Raw genomic sequence first — 22,801 nt, 5'->3', positions numbered from 1 at the left:
ATTCACCTCCGCTGCACCATAATGGGAACTCCCTAATTTTGCAATTTGTAATTATAACTTTGTTGGCAATATGAAGAATGTATTAGAGAGCTAGGGGTGAAATATAAAGAGTACTTAGGAATAATACAATATTGACACCCAAAGTGGAAAAACATGAGCACATAAGTGATATTAACATACATCTGAAAATATAGTATAATTCTAAAGGCTTCTGAATTAAATCCCCTTAATTTCCTATTAAGGAGCAAAGAATGCTGCTAATTGGTATTAAGAATTTATATGCTCTCAATCTGGTTTCATAATTACATGAAAAATCATCACTGACTTTTGTGAAATGGTAAGAGATACTAATAAATGTGATAGGCAAAAAGGTTGTAGCATATCATGAAAGTAACACATGAGGAGGGTGGAAGGTTTGGAAGCTGAGGGAAAAGGGAAGGCAAGATGTACCATTAGCTAGGGCCTGTGTGAATGTTTTTAGTGAAGCATAGCCCTGAAGACAAAAAGCAGGTTGGTTTCCCTTTTAATAGCTGTTTAAAGTCCTAGTGAGATACTAGGGGCATAAAAAAGCAGTTTGAGGCAAGCAAGATTTTGGGAAGTGAAGACAGTAACAGTAGAGTTTGGCAAACTTTTATTAAAAGGCCCAAACAGGAGTTGCCCTTGTGGCTCAGGGGAAACAAATCCAAGTAGTATCCATGAGGATGCAGGACTGATCCCTGGTCTCACTCAGTGGGTTAAAAATCCGGTGCTGCCGTGAGCTGTGGTGTAGGTCACATTGGATCCTGAGTTGCTTAGCTGTAGCACAGACTGGCAGCTGTAACTCTTATTCCCTACTCTGGGAACTTCCATATGCTACAGGTGTGGCTCTATAAAAGCAAAAAAAAAAAAAAAAAAAAGGCCCATATAGTAAATATTTTTGGTTTGCCACCTATAGTCTTTGTTCTCCCGAACTCCGTGGTTGTAGTGGGGAAATAATCACAAAAAACAAATGATGAATGGATTACCTGTGTTCTAATATAACTTTATATACAAAACAGATGGCTAATGCCATGTTCTAGCTAAGTGCTTCTCAAAATTTTAATATTGTGTACAAATTACAACTATATATGGCTAAAATGTAGACAGTGATTTGATAAGCCTGGAGTAGAATAAATCATCTGCACTTCTAATAAACTCCCAGAAGTTAACCTACTACTTAGACTTTGACCACACTTTGAGTAAGTTCCAGAGGATAAAGAAAACAGAGTATTCAATAAAAAATGTATAAGGTGGTCCTATAATCATCTGGCCCCTAATTAAAATTTTAAAGTTATAAATAATTATTAATAATTCATATAGGTGGGTTAATACTTCACCATAAGCTATTCTCTTCAGAAATCTGAATGAGTAATATTCAGAAACCTTCAACAAAATCAAACCATTATTCCTATTTGCACTTTTATATACTACCTTATTTCCCTGATAGTTAAATCTCATTCTTGTAACTCTTGAATTGCCACCAGGTCGGAAACAGGTTATCTGCTGAGAATGGCCCCATTCAAACATTCTAACGCTTCCATCTTGAGCTCCTGTCAGATCTGCATTATAAGAGGGGAAAAAATACATTTCAGGAATCTTTGGCAAATTTATTTTTTAATCCAACATGAATATCTTTATGGAAGAAATAACTTAGGTATGAATCATAGTCAATTTACATGAATTTATTACCTTTATATGAAATATCACTTGAATCCGCTTAATCTTAAAAATAATTATGATATTCTTTCACCTGAGGACATCTCCTCACACAAAACAAAAGAAGCACTTAAATTAGACCTTTATAAATTTTTTCTTTTCAAATTATCTTAATTATATTTTAATAGCCTTTTTAGCAAATAATGTTTATGATAAAAACTTAAATTATTGGGATTACTTTGTATGGTGACAGATGGCAAGCAGACTAATCAGTGTTCATTTTCTAATGTATAAAAATGTTCATTCACTATGCTGTAAACCTGAGACTAACATAATATTTTAAGTTAATTGTACTTAAAAAAAAATACCTTGGGATTACTAACAGCCAATTCTTAACAATCATACTACTGCTTAAATTTATGCATTTTTCTCTGGAAAAAAAAAAAAAGATTGCAGGTCTTTGAAAGCCATGCTCAAAAGTCATTTCTAATAGTTGTGACTGGCCTGGCATCTCAAATATGTTCTCTGTTTCATTAAAAAATATGAACAAGCTAAATAATTGTTAAATTCTTCACTTTACCATTTACCGAAGGTGCAATACTAGGAAAACTTAATATCCCTGAGCCTATTACCTTCTTATAAAAGGTAAGTCATGATATATAAATCACTGGACAATTCTGAGAAGTAAACAAGATAATTCATATAAGTCATTCAAAAATATGCTTAATATACAGGGCTAAATTTATGTTAAGAACAGTTATCAGTATTAATGTGGTTTAGATGCAGTGAGAAATTATATTAATGTATATAAAGCATCTAGCACATTGCTAGTCATATTATCAGTCAACTTTCCCTCATTCCTTTCCAAGTATTTAAAATAAAGAGCTTCGCACCTGTTTTGACTTAACACTGAGCTGGGTTGGAAGTGTAGGTAGAATTTTTTGAGACTAGGGATGTTAACTCTATCCCTTCTCCTCTACAGTCTTGCCTAGCTAATCAAAAACATTAACTGGAGGAGTTCCCGTTGTGGCTCAGTGGTTAGCGAATCCGACTAGGAACCATGAGGTTGTGGGTTCGATCCCTGGCCTTGCTCAGTGGGTTAAGGATCTGGCATTGCTGTGAGCTATGGTGTAGGTTGCAGACTCGGCTTGGATCTGGCGTTGCTGTGGCTCTGGCATAGGCCGTTGGCTACAGCTTGGATTTGATCCCTAGCCTGGGAACCTCCATATGCTGTGGGAGTGGCCCAAGAAATGGCAAAAAAAAAAAAAAAAAAAATCAACTGGATTAGATGCATTTAAAAACCACTCAAATTTTTCTATTATTTATGGTTTTATTCATTTGAAAAAAACAATTATTAATTCCTTACAAGAAAAGTGAAATACTATCTTAAAGCCTCATAAACTAAAATTAAAAAAATAAAGATTCCTATAATTAGGTTGTCTGAGCATGTATTCCTCATAAGTAACTTAAGAGTGTTATATCATATAGGTAAGGAACAAGTTATTAAATGCAATCTTAAAAATCTTAATATATTCATTATTATTTTCAAATGGGGCTTTCCTATTAAGACTTCCATTACTATTTTAATTCAACGCATCAAATTAACTTAAAAAACTTCCCTGAAGTAGAAGTCCAAATAATTGGCTGATAGTGACTAAGATTTAAAAAAAAATCTGTTCTAAAAGAAGAAAGGAACTATTCTGAGGTATCTGTAACTCAGAGTAAAATTAAAAAACAAAAACAAAAACAAACCCTATTTCAAAGCATTTCCAGGACTTTATAAAAGGAGTCTATTGTTGAGCTGAACTACTATCTATGGGACTGGTTCATAACATGAAAAAATATAGTGTAAAAAAATCTCACTGAGTAATTTAATTAGCATTTAATTTTAATACTGCCAGTTTAGTAGTTCTCTGAACAGAGTAAGGACTCACTCCCAGTCAGAAGTTATCTGAAGTTACCAAAAAACTCTGAAAATAGGTCCATTAATTATCTCTGAAGCTAGGGATCATTTTATTTAAATTTACAGGCTTGAGGTAGAGGATATTTATAAACTAATTACCTGTCATGACAAACACTTTGGGGCTGAAAATAAATGAAGTCTCTTCAATATTTCAAGAAACTTCTAAATACTACTGCAAAGAGTAAGGAAAGATTTTAAGCAATGCCAAATTTTCTTGCTGTGGAAGTAATTTTATTTAAGATTTTGATTCCTTACTTTTGACTCCTTACTTCATATGCTTCATGACTGTTTTTAGTTCTTGCTTTACATTGGACTTACAGATAACAAATATACACTTCTAGTGTTGAATAAATTCAATGTGTGGAAACAGGCAAATTTTTAATATTATTTGTTACCTATAGCATAAGTAAGAGAAGCTACCCTCTTTGTCTTAAATACAGTTTTCTTTAGCCCTTTTATTGGACATTGGTATACAACATTGATAACAGATGCTTAGAGAACTTATAATTACTAGGTAAAAAAGAACAGTTTTTTGTCACTCATATTTTATCAGAATATCTCTCATAAAAAATGTCTTATAATTTTTTATTGGTTATTAAATTAGAGGGACATGAGTACCTTTAATATGCATTTTTTTTTTTTTTTTTTGTCTTTTTGCCATTTCTTGGGCCGCTCCTGCGGCATATGGAGGTTCCCGGGCTGGGGATCGAATCGGAGCTGTAGCTGCCAGCCTACGCCAGAGCCACAGCAACGCAGGATCCGAGCCATGTCTGCGACCTACACCACAGCTCACGGCAACGCTGGAACCTTGACCCACTGAGCAAGGGCAGGGATCGAACCTGCAACCTCATGGTTCCTAGTCGATTCGTTAACCACTGCGCCACGACGGGAACTCCAATATGCATTATTTTTACTATTTTTGTTACTGTGTGATAAGACAACTTGGAGGGCATGACTTAAAAATCATATTAAAAACACTTGGATGAGTTCCCATTGTGGCTCAGCAGGTTAAGAACCCAACGAGTATCCATGAGAATGCAGGTCTGATCCCTGGCCTCACTCAGTGGGTTAAAGATATAGCCTTACTGCAAGTTGCAGTGTTAGGTCACAGATGTACCTTAAATCTGGCATTGCTGTGGCTGTGGCATAGGCCTGCAGCTGCGTCTCCAATTCGATCCGTAGCCTGGAAATTTCCACATGTCACCAGTGCGGCCCTAAAAAGTTAAAAAAAAAAAAGACAAAGCAGTTAAAAAAAAAAAGTTGGAATAATCACATGCTAATATGAATACTGACTCCAACCCACTAGTTAATTTTAAAGTTGTCTCTATTATTTTCTCCCCTTCAATACTTCCAATAAATTCCCCATTAAGTTCTTCATTAAAGGAAGAAAAACTTTTGAGATTCCTAGGAAGATTAACTGAAAATAAATATCTTTAGAATGTAAGAATTTACTAATAACCATCCTTATACTTTCTATCAGAGTATCAAATAAAAGAAAAACCAACAAAATATTGATAAAATACAAACTGATTATGATGAGGCTATAGATGACCAAGATAGGCTTCTGATCTATGTAATAAAAGATGAGTGATCCAATTATTAAAACAATAATTATCAACTATAATTTAACACTGTGTAGAGTCTGGAAATGTTCTAAAATAAAATGTGCTAAGTTACAAATATGCAGTCTAAATGCTAAAAATTTACACATTAAGCCTTCTCTACTAATTCAGGAAGACTACTTTCTCTATTTTTTAACCCAGCTTTGAAATGATTTTACTTGCTAGTAAACATTCTCTACAAAAAAAAAAAAAGTAAATAAAATAAATGTTGACCGTCTTTCAACTGAAACTAAAAGTTTCCTTTAAATGCCTTAAAGTAATGATTAATTATTATCAACTTACAATAAGGAAGAGTTGGATGAGAAGTCATTCTTCTGACATTATTAATGGCTTTCTTAATCATCTGTTACAAAGAAAAATCATTCTTTATAGTTACAATAAAAAGAAGTATTAAAATTTAAATTATGACAAGAAATTCAAGTAACTTTTAAAAATTGTTTATGTTATTTCATAACTATCATAATAGGTGCAAAAATTACTAAACATGGTAACAGAAATGAAATTTAACCGCTCAGCTCTCTTACATTTAAGTGTACATTCATTTTCTGCATCACTGACTAGGATCTAAGAACAAATTCACCTCAATAATTTAGTCTTACCTCCTTTCTTGCCAATTCTTTTCTGATCCCATTAAATTTATTGGAATAATCCTGAATAATATAAGGTTAAAAAGACAGGCAGAAGCATGTGAAAAAAAAAAGAGGTAAACAGAAAACTGCATAAATTTTTAATTTATAGTTTAGAACTATTTATTTACTTATTTTAAAATCATGCTTTGAATGATTTATACATAGCCTGTCAAAGAAGAGTAAAATAAATTGAAATTAAATGGATAATTTTAATTTATAGAACATTTCCTATTTATACACCATAACTATAATTACAGTTATTTTAAATTTGTAGCACCAGTCTCATGTACATTTTTTGTTGTTATTGTTCTTTTGGATTTTAACTTGTTCAATTAGCCCCAGGTTGTGAGTAAATTGGGAATTTGGTTGGGAGGGAAGGAACTAGGCCAGCAAACCCATTGGGGAATAAAAACACTAAAAGATATATATGGATGCAGTTACATACCAAAACAGCAGAAATGGGTCGTAACCAGTATTCCTTTGTGTAAGCATTCATAATTTAATAACCAAATAGGATTAAGAAAATACTTTATCAAATTCTCTACACACAAAAAAGTGAAAACCTGATGAATATTACTTTTGTTTAGTAGACTTCATGTTTAAACCTCATGTCTCTCTCAAAGATTCCTGTACTTTCTTTTAATTATCATTTTTTTTCTGATTAAAGTATCAAAGGAAAATCATGAGTAAAAAATACAAAAACAGAGGGTTAAGTTTCTGAAAGTATATGAAGACTGTAATAAGGGAAAGAAATCATTATTTTAGAAGATTTATATTTAAAAAAAACACATTATACTGGTGTCTTTGTCTTGAGGATGGAGTGGGATAATCCTAACACTTATGTTTATGAACTACAATGACTCAAACTAAAAAAGATGTCCTTCTAACATTGAGATAGGAAGAAAATTAAGTCCTAACAGGAATGACAAAGGTGAATTTCCATATCATAATAATCTGGAGAATAAACAAATCTTTTCTGAGCACCTGCTAAATGTTAAACACCATTCTAGTTAGAGATCATCAGTGTATAAGGGAGGCAAAACATAATCTCTCAAAGAGCTCACATTTCAGAGGATATAAAAAAGACAACCAAATAATGAATAGATTACCTTTGCTAGAGAAGCAAAGGAAATCTTTGGGAACCTGAGTTGATATTTGAATGTTAAAGAGGAGAAGAGTATTTTAAGTAGAAAACAATGCAAAGGCATGGCAATGAGCTTAATGTGCTCAAATGACAGAAAGGTCACTGTGACTATAGCAAAAAGAATCAGGTGTGGAAACAAGGGAGATGGCAGGGATTAAATCACATAGGGCCTTCGAGGCCATGTTAAGGACTTTTTGTTTTCAAGTTGTGCCAGGAAATCTGAAAGTTTTAGGTAGGGAGACAATGAATAATGTTTTAGGAAGAGCAACTCTGGGTGCAGTGTATAAAACAGAGGGAGCAGTGTAGAAGCAAAGACCAGAAAGATGTTACAGGAAGAAGTTTATTATATTCTCTGAAAATGGAGTTGGAGAAAGTGCTTATTATTTCTTTTTGTATATTTTGCATATTCTCTTTAAGTCCTAAGTTCTTTAAAAGATATCAATAGGTTTTAGAAATGAAATTTTTATTAGATTTTATTTTTTAAAGAAGTTTTAAGTTCACAGAAAAAGACAAATGAATTTTAATATATCACTGGATAAAAAGTAACTATTAATGACCAAGTCTTTTCATTTGAATAATTACCAGATTGCTTTTTTAGGACTGCACCAGTGGCATATAGAGGTTCCTAGGCTAGGAGTCTGACTGGAGCTGTAACTGCCAGCCTACTCCAGAGCCACAGCAATGCCAGATCTGAGCTGCGTCTGCAATCTACACCACAGCTCATGGCCAACGCTGAACGAGCCACTCAGCCAGAGCCACTGAGTGAAGCCAGGGATCGAACCCACAACCTCATGGTTCCTAGTCAGATTTGCTTCCGCTGCACCATGATGGGAAATCCCAAATTCTTCAATTTAATACTTAAACACTCCTACTTGAAATCAATGATTGAAGGGAAATAGAGAGTTTTAACACAAGCTCTACAACAAATTTGAGATAGTGACCCGAGTTAAATTCCTTTACCTTTCTGGATCTCAATTTTCATCTAAATAATGCTAAGTAGGAGTACTGTAACAGCCACAACAGATATCTCATACAATAAAAATATTACATGAGTGACAAAGGAACTGCATTAAATATAAAATATAACAGGAATTATTAAAGATGATTGAGCCCTAACTTAATTACCCTTACTAATTATAGTGGATTTTTTTTTTTTTTAAGCCAAGGAAAGAATTCTACAGGACTTAGGAAACCAAGTTCCCATGTGGTGCAGCGTGTTAAGGATCCAGCAGCTGTGATGCAGGTTGCAACTATGACATGGGTTGTCTCACATACTGTGCATACAGTCAAAAAAAAACCTGCCCCCAAAACAAAAAACAAAAACAAAACCCTAAAAACCTAACACCTAGAAAGCCATTGAAAAAAATCACCAGTTTTGGGTTTCTTTGATTCTGTGTATAAATTCCTATATCCTAAATGTCAACACAGGACTCTCCCACGGTATAAACATGGATCACATCCTAGGTAATCAGGGCTCAATAAGACCCCTCATTACTACAGAAAAATTCAGTTTCAGTTCATTTGCATATTATATTTTGCTTACTTAAAATTATATCACTTTTACTTTTTCAAAAAAAAAGAACCCATATCCGTCTCAGCATATCAGTATGTTAGCTGATAACCATTGAAAAATATTATCTGGACTAGGGGTTGGCCAAACTTCTTTGTAAAGGATGAGATAATAAATGTTTTGAGCTTTATGAGTTTATAGTTTCTGTCTCAGATACTCAATCCTCCACTGTAGTGTGAAAGCATCCACAAATAAAATATTAAAAAAAGTGACTATATCCAATAAAACTTTATTTATAGACAATGAAAACATAATTCTTATCATTTTCATATGTCACAAAATATCATTCTTCTTTTGATTTTTTTCAATGGCTGAAAAATACAAAGACCATTCTTAGCATGTTGTCTGCACATGAACAGGTGGTATGCAGGATTTGACCACAGACCATAGTTTGCTGAGGCCTAATTTGGACCAGAAAGTTCCAAATAATTATTACTTAAAATAATCTCTTTGTATTTTAAATTATTTACTTAAAATAATTTTTGTTATCTTTTTCTTTTCTTTTTTTCTTTTTTGGCTGCCTCACGGCACATGGAGTTCCCAGGCCAGGGATCAGACCTGAACCACGGTCATGACCCAGGCTGCATCTACAGCAACACCAGATCCTTAACCCACTATGCTGGGCTGGGGATCAAACCCGCATCCCAGGGCTCCCAAGTTGCCACCAATCCTGGTGCACCACAGTGGGAACTCCTTGTTTTCCTTTTCAAATGAAAACATATTATTCTTATAATCAAAACTTAGAATTTTCATGACTTACCAAAAAAGAACTAAAAAAAAAATGTTTATATCATCCTTTACCTATTAAGTTACAGGGGAAAAAGAGGATATTTAAAAACTAATATTTTTAACTTTACATACCACAGATGCTCCTCTGCCAGTCTGTGTACTACCAAGCCATGGCATGTTGATTGGAGTACCAGGATTGCTATGTGTATATGGGGTTGTACCTTGCACAGCTGTTAAATCATCACGAGCATGTATAACCAAGAAATCTTCTGACCTACAAAGGAATATCAACTAGAATGAGAGCAAACTATCAGTGCTTTCTTTGTCCTATTATACCCGAGAGCTCTAACATATGAGTTTGTATGTACCTTTAAGGTTAATTTTCTTCCACTCTAAACTCCTAGACGATTACTTCATACATGAACAATTTCAGATTCCTTCACTTCTTCTCTTCTAAACCTCAAGTCCCCTTTTTTTTTTTTTTTTTTTTTTTTTGTCTTTTTTGTCTCTCTCTCTTTTTAGAGCTGCACCCACAGCATATGGACGTTCCCAGGCTAGGGGTCCAATCAGAGCTGTAGCCGCCAGCCTATACCAGGGTCACAGCAATGCGGGATCCAAGCCTTGTCTGTAATCTACACCACAGCTCATGGCAACACCAGATCCCTAACCCACTGAGCGAGACCAGGGATAGAACCTGCGTCCTCATGGATGCCAGTCAGGTTTGTTAACTGCTGAGCCATGACAGGAACTCCTTTTTTGGTCTTTTTTAGGGCCGTACCTGTGGCATATGGAAATTGCCAGGCTAAGGGCTGAATCAGAGCTGTAGCTGCTGGCCTACACCACAGCCACAGAAACCCCTGATCCTTAACCCACTGAGTAAGGCCAAGGATTGATCCCACATCTTCGTGTGTACTAGTTGGGTTCATTACTGCTGAGCCACAAAAGGAACTCCTGGAGTCCCTTACTTAAAGCTCCTGTTACCCACTTCTTTACTCTTTAGCACATCAATTTCCACTTTAATTACAATCTGGGAATATTTCTATAAATATGATTATTTGAAAATTATAGTTCTGGGGATATCATCATTTATACTGCAATGTCACTGAATAAAAACAAAGTATAAGGGTACCCTTTGGTTTCCAATTCTATATCATCATCTACCCAAGTATAGATCTGTGTAGCCAGGATTCCAGAAACATCTAGTTCTTGAACATCATGGCTCGAAGCAATTGCTATGCAGTTTCTATTTGCCTGAAAAATAAATCACATAGAAATTTTTAAATAAAAATGCAAATAGGTCTATGGGCTAATTGTGAAAATGGAGATACAAAATAGCCTCTAGAAATGATAACTTTAAGGTACAGAATAAACAGTATTCTCAAAAATAAATACTTTAAATTAATTTTAAAATAAAACTCTGAACAAAATAATCATCAGCTTGAGCTTGGAGATATGCTTATGTTCTAAGAATTCAAGAGCATTCAACAGAAAGCCAGTTATAAAAGGAAATGCATGAGCTACTTTATTTCTTCTCCCAGCACTGTCTTTCTAGTTTACTAGAATGGTACAATCTTCTTAAGGTTTGCATAGTTCAGAAACATGGAAGATAAAGAAGAAGGTAAGAACCCTGGATGGTACAGAAAAGTGAGGGAGATAAGGCGCTCCAAACTAAAGAAATAATGGTGAATTATTCCAATAAGATGGCATCACTTTTACCTAAAGCCTTTCAATCTTAGCAAGAAAAAGAGAATCTGGGTAAGGGTCACAAAGAAAAGGCACAGGGGTAGAACAAGAGTGGGGAAAGTACATCAGAAGAAGTCATAAATGAAAAGTTGATCAGATTAAATGACACAATTTTACACATCTATGAATTTAAAATGTTCATCTCTAAAATAGAAAAAGGAGAGATATTGACAGCAAAGAAAAAATAGGATTATTATGTAAAATGCTAAAAGGAATTAATAAGAAAAAAGCTGAGACCCCAGAGATAAGTGGAAAAAGAATATTAATTAGACTGTTGGTGGAGTTCCCGTCGTGGCACAGTGGTTAGCAAATCTGACTAGGAACCATAAGGTTGCGGGTTTGGTCCCTGCCCTTGCTCAGTGGGTTAAGGGATCCGGCGTTGCAGTGAGCTGTGGTGTAGGTTGCAGACGTGGCTTGGATCCCGCGTTGCTGTGGCTCTGGAGTAGGCTAGTGGCTACAGCTCCGATTCGACCCCTAGCCTGGGAACCTCCATATGCCGCAGGAGCGGCCCAAGAAATAGCAAAAAGACAAAAAAAAAAAAAAAAGACTGTTGGGAGATAATTCTCCAAGGCACTTTCCATTTCTGCATGCCTTGTGAGTCAATGACTACACTATTTCACAATATTATTGCCAGGATGTCTACACAGGCAAAGTCTCTTCCTCCAGATCAAAGGGCAGGCATGTTTATTGTCCATTAGAAAAGAGCTGGGTTCTCTGAATTCAGTGTTCCTCTTCTGTAATGCATTCCATTTTGTGAAGGTACCATCTGGCCCACTTGCTATTGCTTTGTGAAAACTGTAGCTCAGGAAACCAGTGCAGAAACGCTAACATTCTACTACTGCTTTTGCTACTGGTAATAAATTATTCTATGTCTTTGGTCTTGGAGTCTTGCGCCTTCTAACAGTATCCATTAAAACTGAAAGCTAACTTGTTAGCCTGAACGCAAGGATCAATCTCAGACCCTTCACAGTTCTTGACACAAATAATTCACAACAAAATAAATGGGGAAAAGTTCAATCTCATCACCACTTTTTTTTTGGCCAAGCCCATGCTTGTGGAAATTCCCAGGCCGGGGATACAACCCATGCCACAGCAGTGACCCAAGCTGCTGCAGTGACAATGCCAGATCCTTAACCCACTGTGTCACCAGAGAACTACTCATCAGCATTTAAAAATAATGCAATTTAAAGCAAAAGATATTATTTCTCAGCTACAAATTTAACAAGGATGTAAAAAAATAACAATAAATTGGGAGAAATAAAATTTAAATAGGTAAACTCTTACAGAGGCAACAGGAGACTCTCTACATATGGATGACTATTTACTACTAGTTACTTATAAACATCCAAATAAAAGAAAAAACTAGTTTGCTTTATAGCACAGAATATTTAAAATCACATTGTCTTCAGTGGAAGGAAGGTACCTGTAGGATATAGATATTCTGTATTTGTATTTCACATGTATGTTAACATATTACATAGATATTACAAGAACTGCCAGGCTAAGGGGTTAATTCCAAACTTGCCTGCTTTGAACAGAACTCGTCACTGTTCAGGAGTGTCTATGAGGAAAATTAGACAAAGAACCCAGGGAAAGATGAGGACAGAATGATAAAGAAACTATCTAGGAGAAATCAAAGAAAAGACAGACACAGCATAGGAAGATGAAGAACCAGCTAGTAAATGATTTGTGAATGGGTAATGTCATAGGATATACATCTAAATATTTAAAAAAATTATTTTAAAATTAGGAAGAAATATATATATATAAAGAAATATATATATATATAAAGAAATATATATATATAAAGAAAAAAATTATTTAAAATTAGGAAGAAATATATATATAAAGAAATATATATATAAATATATATAAAGAAATATATAAAGAAAAAATATATATAAAGAAATATATAAAGAAAAAAATATATATAAAGAAAAATATAAAGAAAAAATATAAAGAAAAAATATATAAAGAAATATAGAAAGAAAAAAAATTATTTTAAAATTAGGAAGAAATATATATATAAAGAAATATATATATATATAAAAGAAATATATATATATATAAAGAAAAAAATATATTCTTTAAGTTAATGGAAATAAAAAGAAACAAGTAACTAGATGTCACTATACATTTTGCAGTAAGACCATGAGGGGAGATTTAAGACAAATTTCAACCTTAAACCACTGTACCCAAGGCTGCTATGTGAGGAGCTTACAGACGACTCTAAGGAGGATGCTGAATAGAAGGCTAAGGAATAAAAAAAAAAATACCCTCACTCTAGTTGGGCAACTATTGTAGCTGAAAGCCAAAGAGAATTTCTGTGAGTCATATATAAACTTAATTTTGATCTATATTAAGAAACACATTCAAAATATTCATATAAGAAAAACAGGAAACATTTTCTTCAGATGAACTGCATGTGATGTATAAATTCTACAGGCTATTGTATATATAAATGCTTAAGACTTTTCTCTGTGTAGTAATAAAACATTTTATCTGCTATATATTTAAAAAGCAAATAAATTATCAAACAACATAATCATTTATAAAGTAAAAAATTTACTCAGGTTCCAATTTAAGGAGCAGAGAACAGCTTTGGGAAAGGGAAATACTGATACTGAATAAGCTGAAAGAATAGGAGACATTTTCCAACTATGAACACTTAAAGAAAAGAAAAATATCTATGTACTTACTTTATTAACAGCAAAGGCAGTAATGATATCAGATTCCTTATGAATAATTCTTGCTTTACCTCCAGGATATCCCAAATCTGCTTCTATCTAAATAGAGAGAAAGAAAATATAAAAATAGTGATTTTAGTAACAGATTAAAACAACATACTAATATTTCATTTAATACTTGTATAAATAAGAAACTTTAAATCCAAGGGTAATATTTTATATGCTAAATACTTCTAAAACAAAATTTGGCAGGAGGATTTTTTTCAAATATGAAAAGATAGTTGATATAACACACAACTTCATTAACCTCTTTATGTTCTTAAACTGCAATGAGTTAACTTTAAAATATTCTAATCACTAAAGTAAGACAAGTTTACCACATTTCTTAGTATTAGAACCCTTTGATAGTATTTTATAAATATTAAAAGGTCAGACAGTAAGAGACTGTGCAGACCAATAAAGGGTCATGTTGCATATTCTTTTTTTAAAAAACCTCTCTAACATATAAAGACCATTCTAAGCTCATGGCCTAGAGAAGAAAAGTTAGATATAGCCAGTTGAATATATTTTACTGACTCCTGATCTAAAATATAATTTATAGGAGAAACCTGAAACCCTGAAAGGCAAAGTAATTTGCCCAAATCAGTAATCATTTCAATAGTTGAACATATCAAAGTTCCTGCTGTGGTGCAGTGGAAGCGAATCCGACTGGTAACCATGAGGTTGCAGGTTCAATCCCTGGCCTCACTCAGTAGGTTAAGGATCTGGCATTGCCATGAGCTGTGGTGTAGGTTGCAGACACGGCTCAGATCCTGAGTTGCTGTGGCTGTGGTGTAGGATTGCAGTTGTAGCTCCCATTCAACCCCTAGTGTAGGAACCTCCACATGCCTCGAGTGTGGCCCTAAAGAGCCCCCACCCCAAAAATAAATAAACATATCATAATTCAAGGTACTTTAAACAAGGGAATATATTTGAGCTTTTGCTTATTACCCCACAGATGTATACATCTTTCTACTCAGGAAAGAATACTCTATAAATACTAAAGCAAACAGGTAAAATGAAGAGCCAAGTGTTAAGAGCTGGAGACGTTACTTAATGTATGATATTATTTCATTTTATTTTATCATTCCTAACTTTCAATTTATTTATTTATTTGTTTAAATTTTGTCTTTTTAGGGCAGTACTCACGGCATATGGAAGTTACCAGGCTAAAGGTAGAATGAGAGCTGTAGGTGCCGGCCTAAGCCACAGCCACAGCAACACCAGATCCAAGCCACGTCTGCAACCTACACCACAGCACAAGGCAATGCCGGATCCTTTAATCCACTGAGCCCTCATGGATACTAGTCAGATTTGTTTCCACTGAACCGTGATGAAAACTCCCTTTCAATTTTTAAAATGAATTATTATAAAATGTTTCACAACTCATTGTGAAGTGCAAAAAATTATTAACTTGAAATTAGAGGACAAATTAACTCCCTGAAAAATTTATATAAAAAACTACAACCAGGAATTCCCATCGTGGCACAGCAGAAGCGAATCCAACTAGGAACCAAGAGGTTGTGGGTTTGATCCCTGGCCTCGCTCAGTGGGGTAAGGATGTGGCATTGCCGTGAGCTGTGGTGTAGGGTGCGGATGCAGCTTGGATCTGGCATTGCTGTGGCTATGGCGTAGGCCAGCAGATGTACCTTCGATTAGACCCCTAGCCTGGGAACCTCCATATGTCACAAGTACAGCCCTAAAAAGCAAAAACAAACAAACAAACAAAACCTACAATCAATCCCTGTCCATTGTTTGACCACAGAACTGAGTAGGGTTAGCAGTATTTTTAAAAATGGCAACTTGGAGTTCCCGTCATGGTGCAGTGGTTAACAAATCTGACTAGGAACCATGAGGTCGTGGGTTCGATCCCTGGCCTCTCTCAGTGGGTTAAGAGTCCAGCGTTGCCATGAGCTGTGGTGTATGTCACAGATGCGGCTCAGACCCCGTGTTGCTGTGGGTTGCTATGGCTCTGGTGTAGGCCAGCGGCTACAGCTCTGATTCGACCCCTAGCATGGGAACCTCCATATGCCACAGGAAGCAGCCCTAGAAAAGGCAAAAATAAAATAAAATAAAATAAAAATGGCAACTCATTTTGTCAAATGACAGTTAATCTGCAAAGTTGAAAAAGACTTACAACCAAACCAAAATAACCATATGCAAACAAAACTCTGTCACTGGATATAAAAATGTTGAATATATTCTAATCTAAAATGCAACCTGAGGAGTTCCCACCGTGGTGAAGTGGGTTAAGATCGAGTTATCTCTGTGGTGGTATGGGTTCAATCCCTGGCCTGGCACAGTGGGTTAAGAATCTGGCATTGCCACAGCTCTGGTGTAGGTCACAACTGTGGCTTGGATTTGATCCCTGGCCCAAGAACTTTCATACGCAGCAGGTATGGCCTAAATAAATAAATAAATAAATAAATAAATAAATAAATAAAATGCAACTTGATAACAAACATAAACGAACTTTATTGTTCATATTAGCATTTTGGTTGATTTAAGGGGGAACTTCTTTTCTAAAGAAAGTCTTCACTCTGAGTCCCATCAATCCAGTAAGAATGTGTAAGTCAAATTCTGCAATTTTATGACAAAATCCCAACCTATCTGCCACCTATCTGCCTGTTATCCAAAGCACACTACGTGTCTAGTACTGGTTTTTTTTGTTTGTTTGTTTGTTTGTTTGTTTTTTAAGGGCTGCACCCTTGGCATATAGAAGTTCCCCGGCTAGGGGTCAAATCAACAGCTGCTGGCCTACACGACAGCTCACAGCAATGCCAGATCCTTAACCCAATGAGCGAGGCCAGGGATGGAACCTGCGTCCTCATGGAACTAGCTGCATTCATTTCCTCTGCACCACAATGGGAACTCCCTAGTCTTGGGGTTTTGAAGGAATTAGAAACAGAGACAAATGACAAATGATATTTCCACGGAATAGAGCGATGTTCTATTTGCTAGTAATGGATGGGTGGGTGGGTGGGGGAAACATAATGGTTTGATTGGCAGCAACCCTTCAAACTTTATACTCCTAGGGAGGAAAGCTCCTTTAGGTATGAACTTCAAAAACCCTTCTTCAAGGTAGGAATACTCCTGTCCTCTCATTGTATAGATTTACTAAAACACTGTTTCTTAATAGTGTGGTCCCAAAATGACCTGCATGAGAATCTGTTAAAGGGGTTATGGTGGGAAGGAGGAATGGCATTTAGTATTAAGGGTTTATTACACATGTTTACTTCTGAGAACAGTCATACGTGGTAAAAGATAAGACTGGGGAAGTAGGCAGGGTTCAGTCTGCACAGAGCCTTACAAGCCATAATGAAGAATTAGTATTTTATTTTAAGGCTAAAAAACTACTGGAGGGTTTTGCTATGGGGCAAAACATAAAGGATGTGAGAATGGTTGTCAGGAAACTAGTTAAGAGCTACTAGAGTAGCTGAAGTGGAAGTCAGTGGTGAATTTAATTAGGGTAGTAGGAATAACGGTAATGATTAAGTGATTAGAATTAGTATAAATTTTGCTAATGGGCTGAAGTTAGAGTATGAGTAAAAGAGAGGAAGCAAGATGACTCCTACTTTTAAGACCTGACTCAATAATTGGTATACGACAAAAGGGAAGGAAAGAGGGGGTTTAGGTTGGTTTAAGGGAAGACAGGTAATTTTATGTTTTGACACTCAGGGGGAGGTAACTGTTAGATTATATATGCAAGTGTGGCATGCATGAAATGAGCAGGACTAGAGAGATTTAAGAATTATTAGCCTACAGATAATATTTACGTCATAAGATAACCCAAAGAGAAAGTAAAGCTAGGAAGAGAAAAGGACAGGGAACTAAGTCCTAGGGCAGCCAACATTTCAAAAATAGGAGAAAAGACTGGTTAGTCCAGGAGTGGAAAACAGCACTGTGAAAGAGAAACGATGATACTGAATAAACTGAAAGAACAGGAGACATTCTCCAACTACGAGCACTTAATAATCAAAGATGATGTTATGGGAACCAAGCAAAGCGAGACTTTCAAAAAAGTAGCTGGGGTCAACACTATCAAAGGATACCGAAGAGCTGAATTAAAAGAAGACAGAGAATTGACTCCAGGAACTAGCATAGTCACAGACTAGGAGTACCTCAGTGGAGTAGGCTGGAGATAATATTTATCTCACTAGATTAGAGAAACATGTGACAGCTGGTGAAGAGGGAGGGAAGTCCACTGGGGAAGGTTCATAGGGGCATTTAATAGATTTGATAATGTTTTATTTCTGAAGCTGGGTAGTACCTAGATGATACTTGCAATATTATTCTTTAAGTTTTCTTGAACGACTTTAGAGGCAACTCTATAAATAAATTTTCTTAGATAAAGGATTAGAAAAATGGGGTGATAGATTAAAAGGTAGGTTTTTTTTTTTAAAGAAAAATATATTTGCTTATGTTGAAGAGAATACTTTAAGAGGTAAAAATTTATTACAGAGGGGAGATGAGGGATAAGTACTGAAGCAAAGTCCTTGTAAAGGTTAGATAGACCAATGGTCTGAACCAGAGTCCACAGTGCACAAGTAGATGATTTGACCTTGGATAAAAGAGTGACAGTTCATTTACTGTAAGAGAAGGCAGAACAAAACATCTACATGTAGAGCAGAAGTTAGATTTGGTGGTGGGACAATTTGGTGGTCTAAATCTCTGCTGACTGTATTTGTCAAGACAGAAAACAAGGTCATCCATGGAAAGTAACAAAGAAATATTGGAAGGTTAAAGTAAGAGCGAAAAAGTGGGGCAGATGGAAAAGAGGATGAAGAAACAATTATAATGGTAGAGTAGTTTAACTTGGGTTTTGTGGCTATAACTTTTGTTTTCTTGGCCATGCCCACCAAAAAGGGATAAAACTGGCCCACAGCAGTGACAACACTGAATCCTTATTGTTAGGCCATCAGGAAACTCCCTATAAATTTTAAAGAAGGCAAACCCCATTGGTTTGTCTTTTTAAACTACACTCAGCTATTTGGGTACAGACAGAGTAGACAGAGAGCTGGGTTTAAACAGGTTTGGAAATTTTCAAGGCAGTGTAGAGAGAATAGAGCAAAAGGTTGAGGCGAGTTTCATAATGATGGATCATGGAATCTAAGCTGAGGAATGAAGGAAGTGTGGATGTGATGGGCAAATAAAAAATACATAACTTACATGTGTTACAAATATTAAGGCCATACAACAAAATCATAGTTAAAAAAAATGACAATGTATATAGCCTTTAAAGGTCTTCTTAATGTAACAGAACTCCTAACCTTTTTAGCCATATTAACAAACTAAAAAAAGGAAAAAACATATGATCATACTAAGAGTAGCAAAAAGAAGTCTGACAAAATCGAGAATCTATGCCTAAACACTCTCAAAAAGCTAAGAAAAGAAAGAAAACTTCTTCAACCTTACAAAGGGCATCTGGAACAACATTACAGATAACATGACAAAAGACTGAATATTCCCCCCCTCCCCCGGGATTAGGAACAAGATAAAAATGTCTGTTTTCACCATTTCTATACAATATTAGACAGGACAATAAAACAGTGGGGTATTAGCATAAGGAAAAGGAAATAGATCAATGGTCTGAACCATAGTCCAGAAATAAACCTCTACATATGTGTCTACTGACTTTTTAAAAGACAGAAAGGCAATTCAGTGGAGGACAGGATAATCTTTTCAACAAAAAGTATGGGGCCAATTGATACACAAATTAAAAAAAAAAAGTAACTTCAATCCATACTTGGCACCACATTAAAAAATTAACTCAAAATAGGGTCATAGATCTAAATTGTAAAACTAAAACTTATAAAACATCAAAAAAGCAGAAGAGGGAGTTCCTGTTGTGGCTCAGCAGTAACAAACCCGACTAGTATCCACGAGAATGTGGGTTGGGTCCCTGGCCTTGCTCTCAGGGTTAAGGATCTGGTATTGCTGTGAGCTGTGGTGTAGGTAACAGATGCAGCTCTGCTAAGACCCATAGCCTGTGAACTTCCATATGCTGCATGAGTGCAACCCCCTCCATTTTTTTTTTGAGAAATTTCCCCTCTAAAAATTACTCTGTTGAGATTGTCTTAAAATCAGAATACATGAGTCAAATTCTCATTCTTTCTGCTCTTGTTCTCAAGTATTCTGAGTACTTCACTTTGCATAAGGCAATGAATTACATTCTACTAGTACCAATAAAATAAATGCTACATAGTATTATTTAATACATTTTCAGCAATTAATATCATAGGAGAGAATTTTAACTTCAAAAGCGATACCTGCAAAAACAGAACAAGACCACTATACTTCTATAATACCTACTGCAATTACATTTTATTAAGAATTTAGTTTTAATTACTCAGAAAAATCTGTAGCCAAAACAGGATACAATCAACTTCCTTTAGCCAAAACAGGATACATTCAACTCCCTTTAAAATTGCATTCTCTTCATAATAAAACAAACAATTTTTATGATTGCAGTATTTAACTTGTTAAAAGAAGGGTAATTTGAGGAAATAATAATTTAATTGCATTGGAAACAAAGTCCGGTCCAAAACTAAAATGCAAACCTTTCGTTTTTCTTGTTAAAGAATGCAATTCCTAATTTCAGTTGAATGATATTTTGTACCTTATTGATGTTTGGCTCCTCCATCATAGAATTTTTGATAGTTTCACAGTTGTCCTCTAATGACTTCATCAAGAAAGAACAACCACATGACAAAGAGTAAAGATAAGATGTAACATGCCAAACACTGGGGATATTTTTTAAAATTTTATTTTTAACCAAATTTATAGAACAAAAAACAAACAAAAAAACCAACACCCACTGGACTAAGTTAGTATTTTAAAAATTTTATATATTTTAAAAGAAGCATGTGTGGGGATGCATGATTAGGGTTTGGGGAAAACTTAATTTCTCAGAACTCATTAACCATCACTATAATTTTACTGTATTTCCTAAGACATTTTTACTCACTTCACTCATATGAAATGTTGACACTAAAGCAAGTTTGAGCCCAAAGTACTTTATATTATAAATTTCAGAGCTACTAGTGCCAGAGTACTATCAACTGAAAATTAAAATCAAATTGTTCTTTTAAACACTACTAAGTCCTGTCTCTATTATGATATTTCATTTCTCAAGGCAAACCTGATTAGAAAAATTTTTATTTCTAATTTTCTAATTCTCTTTTCAAGATTTAGTGAGAAATAGCCAATAAAATGCTCAGAGGCATACTTCCTTCTTAAAAGGGGATATTAGCACTTGTTAATGGAAAAGCTTGTTCAGAACCTTCAGTTCTCAGAAAACTAAAGAAAACAGAAAAAAGAACTGGAGATGAAGACAGCTGTCAGGCATTTTTAAAGTTGGAAGTAATTCAGATATATTCTATTTGCAGCTATTAATACACTTCCAAATAAGTACAAATAGGGAAGAACTTCGATTTTAAAAAATGCAAACTACACTATACAGAAAAGAGAAGATCTGAGGATATACCAGGATTTGTGCCAGCAAACTACACTATACAGAAAAGAGAAGATCTGAGGATATACCAGGATTTTAATGTCAGATGAACAAAATTTCACCTACAAACATATAAAGAAATAAAGAAACAACAGCACTCACAAAATACTCTCCATCATCTCCCACTGAAAATAGGGGGCCTGTCACGCATCTATTTCCTAACCATCTGAAAAGTCCCAGTGACATGGACTCAACTACTTAAGTATAATCATTCATTTTATACAGCAGAGAGATGGAAGGTAATTTTGCTAACACCAAAAAGAGGCTAGTCAATTTTCTAGCAAAGATTAAATGTATGCCAACTCTGTAAAGTTAATATTTTAATTAATTCCATCTAATTTGTTTCATTATATATAAAAATTTTCATTTTATATTTTTATTAAAATGTCACTGTCTTTAAGAGTATCACCATCAAGAATAAAACAAGGTAGTACATTTCTAATAACTACCATTAATGATAAAAGTTTTAAATAAGCTAAATCTATTGATCAAAATACTGCAAGGTGTATTATACTAAATTTTGGAGATAAAAAACCTAAAATCAGAGCAAGTATTTAGCTTACTGATAGCTATAAAGCTTTTAGTCTAACATCTATACTCATGCTTTTTTGTTTGGCTATGTTTATGGCATGTGGAAGTTCCCAAGGCCAGGGGTTGAACCCATGCCATAGCAGCGATCCAAGCCACTGCAGTGACAATGCTGGATTCTTAGCCTTCTGTGCCACAAAGGATGTCTCATATTCATGGTTTTGATTAAAATAATTACAATATAAAATAACTACAATTTACTTAAGATATCTTGATACTCCAAAGAAAACTAAGAATAAAACAGCACAGGAATTTAAAATGTATAGTTGTACTCATTTATCCACTATCCCTCCTTATGTATTCTGGCTTGGTTATGCTCCTCTATTCCCTTAATGATTATATTTCCTGATTCAAATATACAATCTAGTGGTACAAGAGTTTTTTGTTTTGAGAACTATTTCCCAAACAGACTAAACTTATCAGCTGTGGAGAAGTGTTTTATTTTCCTAACTATAATAATCAAATATAGCAATAATTTTTATAAAATGATTTTGTACTTGAAATTACTATGCCAAGTTTCTATGTTGATATTACAAGGTGCATCAAAGAAACCAAAGACGGGGGTTTCTGTCGTGCCTCAGTGGTTAACAAATCTGGTTAGGAACCATGAGGTTGCGGGTTCGATCCCTGGCCTTGCTCAGTGGGTTAAGGATCTGGTGTGGCCATGAGTTGTGGTGTAGGTCGCAGACATGGCTCAGATCCTGTGTTGCTGTGGCTCTGGCGTAGGCCAGAGGGTACAGCTCCAATTAGACCCCTAGCCCGGGAACCCATATGCCCCAAGAGTGGCACTAGAAAAGGCAAAAAGATAAAAAAAAAAAAAAGAAACCAAAGAAGTAATAATAAGTAGAGTAAACATGTTTTTTTATACAGAACAATACAGTAGTGCTTTATATATCATTA

General features: G+C 34.9%; 1 protein-coding gene across 9 annotated transcripts in view; it reads right to left on the bottom strand.

Annotated features, from left to right (window-relative positions):
* Nucleotides 1-22,801, bottom strand: part of DMXL1 (Dmx like 1) — a 139,789-nt gene that overhangs the window by 19,059 nt on the left and 97,929 nt on the right. For 3 of the 9 annotated variants that reach the window (XM_021084664.1, XM_021084665.1, XM_021084669.1), the window contains 7 exons: nt 20,420-20,482; nt 13,774-13,860; nt 10,461-10,582; nt 9,464-9,605; nt 5,859-5,909; nt 5,542-5,602; nt 1,450-1,577 (listed from right to left, as the gene is read on the bottom strand). In XM_021084664.1, coding sequence (XP_020940323.1) covers nt 1,450-1,577; nt 5,542-5,602; nt 5,859-5,909; nt 9,464-9,605; nt 10,461-10,582; nt 13,774-13,860; nt 20,420-20,482 — 654 coding nt within the window. The remainder of the gene's footprint in view (nt 1-1,449; nt 1,578-5,541; nt 5,603-5,858; nt 5,910-9,463; nt 9,606-10,460; nt 10,583-13,773; nt 13,861-20,419; nt 20,483-22,801) is intronic. The other 6 variants (XM_021084667.1, XM_021084671.1, XM_021084666.1 and 3 more) reach the window with 3 other exon arrangements.

The sequence above is a fragment of the Sus scrofa genome, chromosome 2, assembly GCF_000003025.6.
Source record: "Sus scrofa isolate TJ Tabasco breed Duroc chromosome 2, Sscrofa11.1, whole genome shotgun sequence".
NCBI lineage: Eukaryota > Metazoa > Chordata > Mammalia > Artiodactyla > Suidae > Sus > Sus scrofa.
Note: the sequence above shows the minus strand (reverse complement) of the source record. Positions and strands in the feature narration are given on the sequence as shown.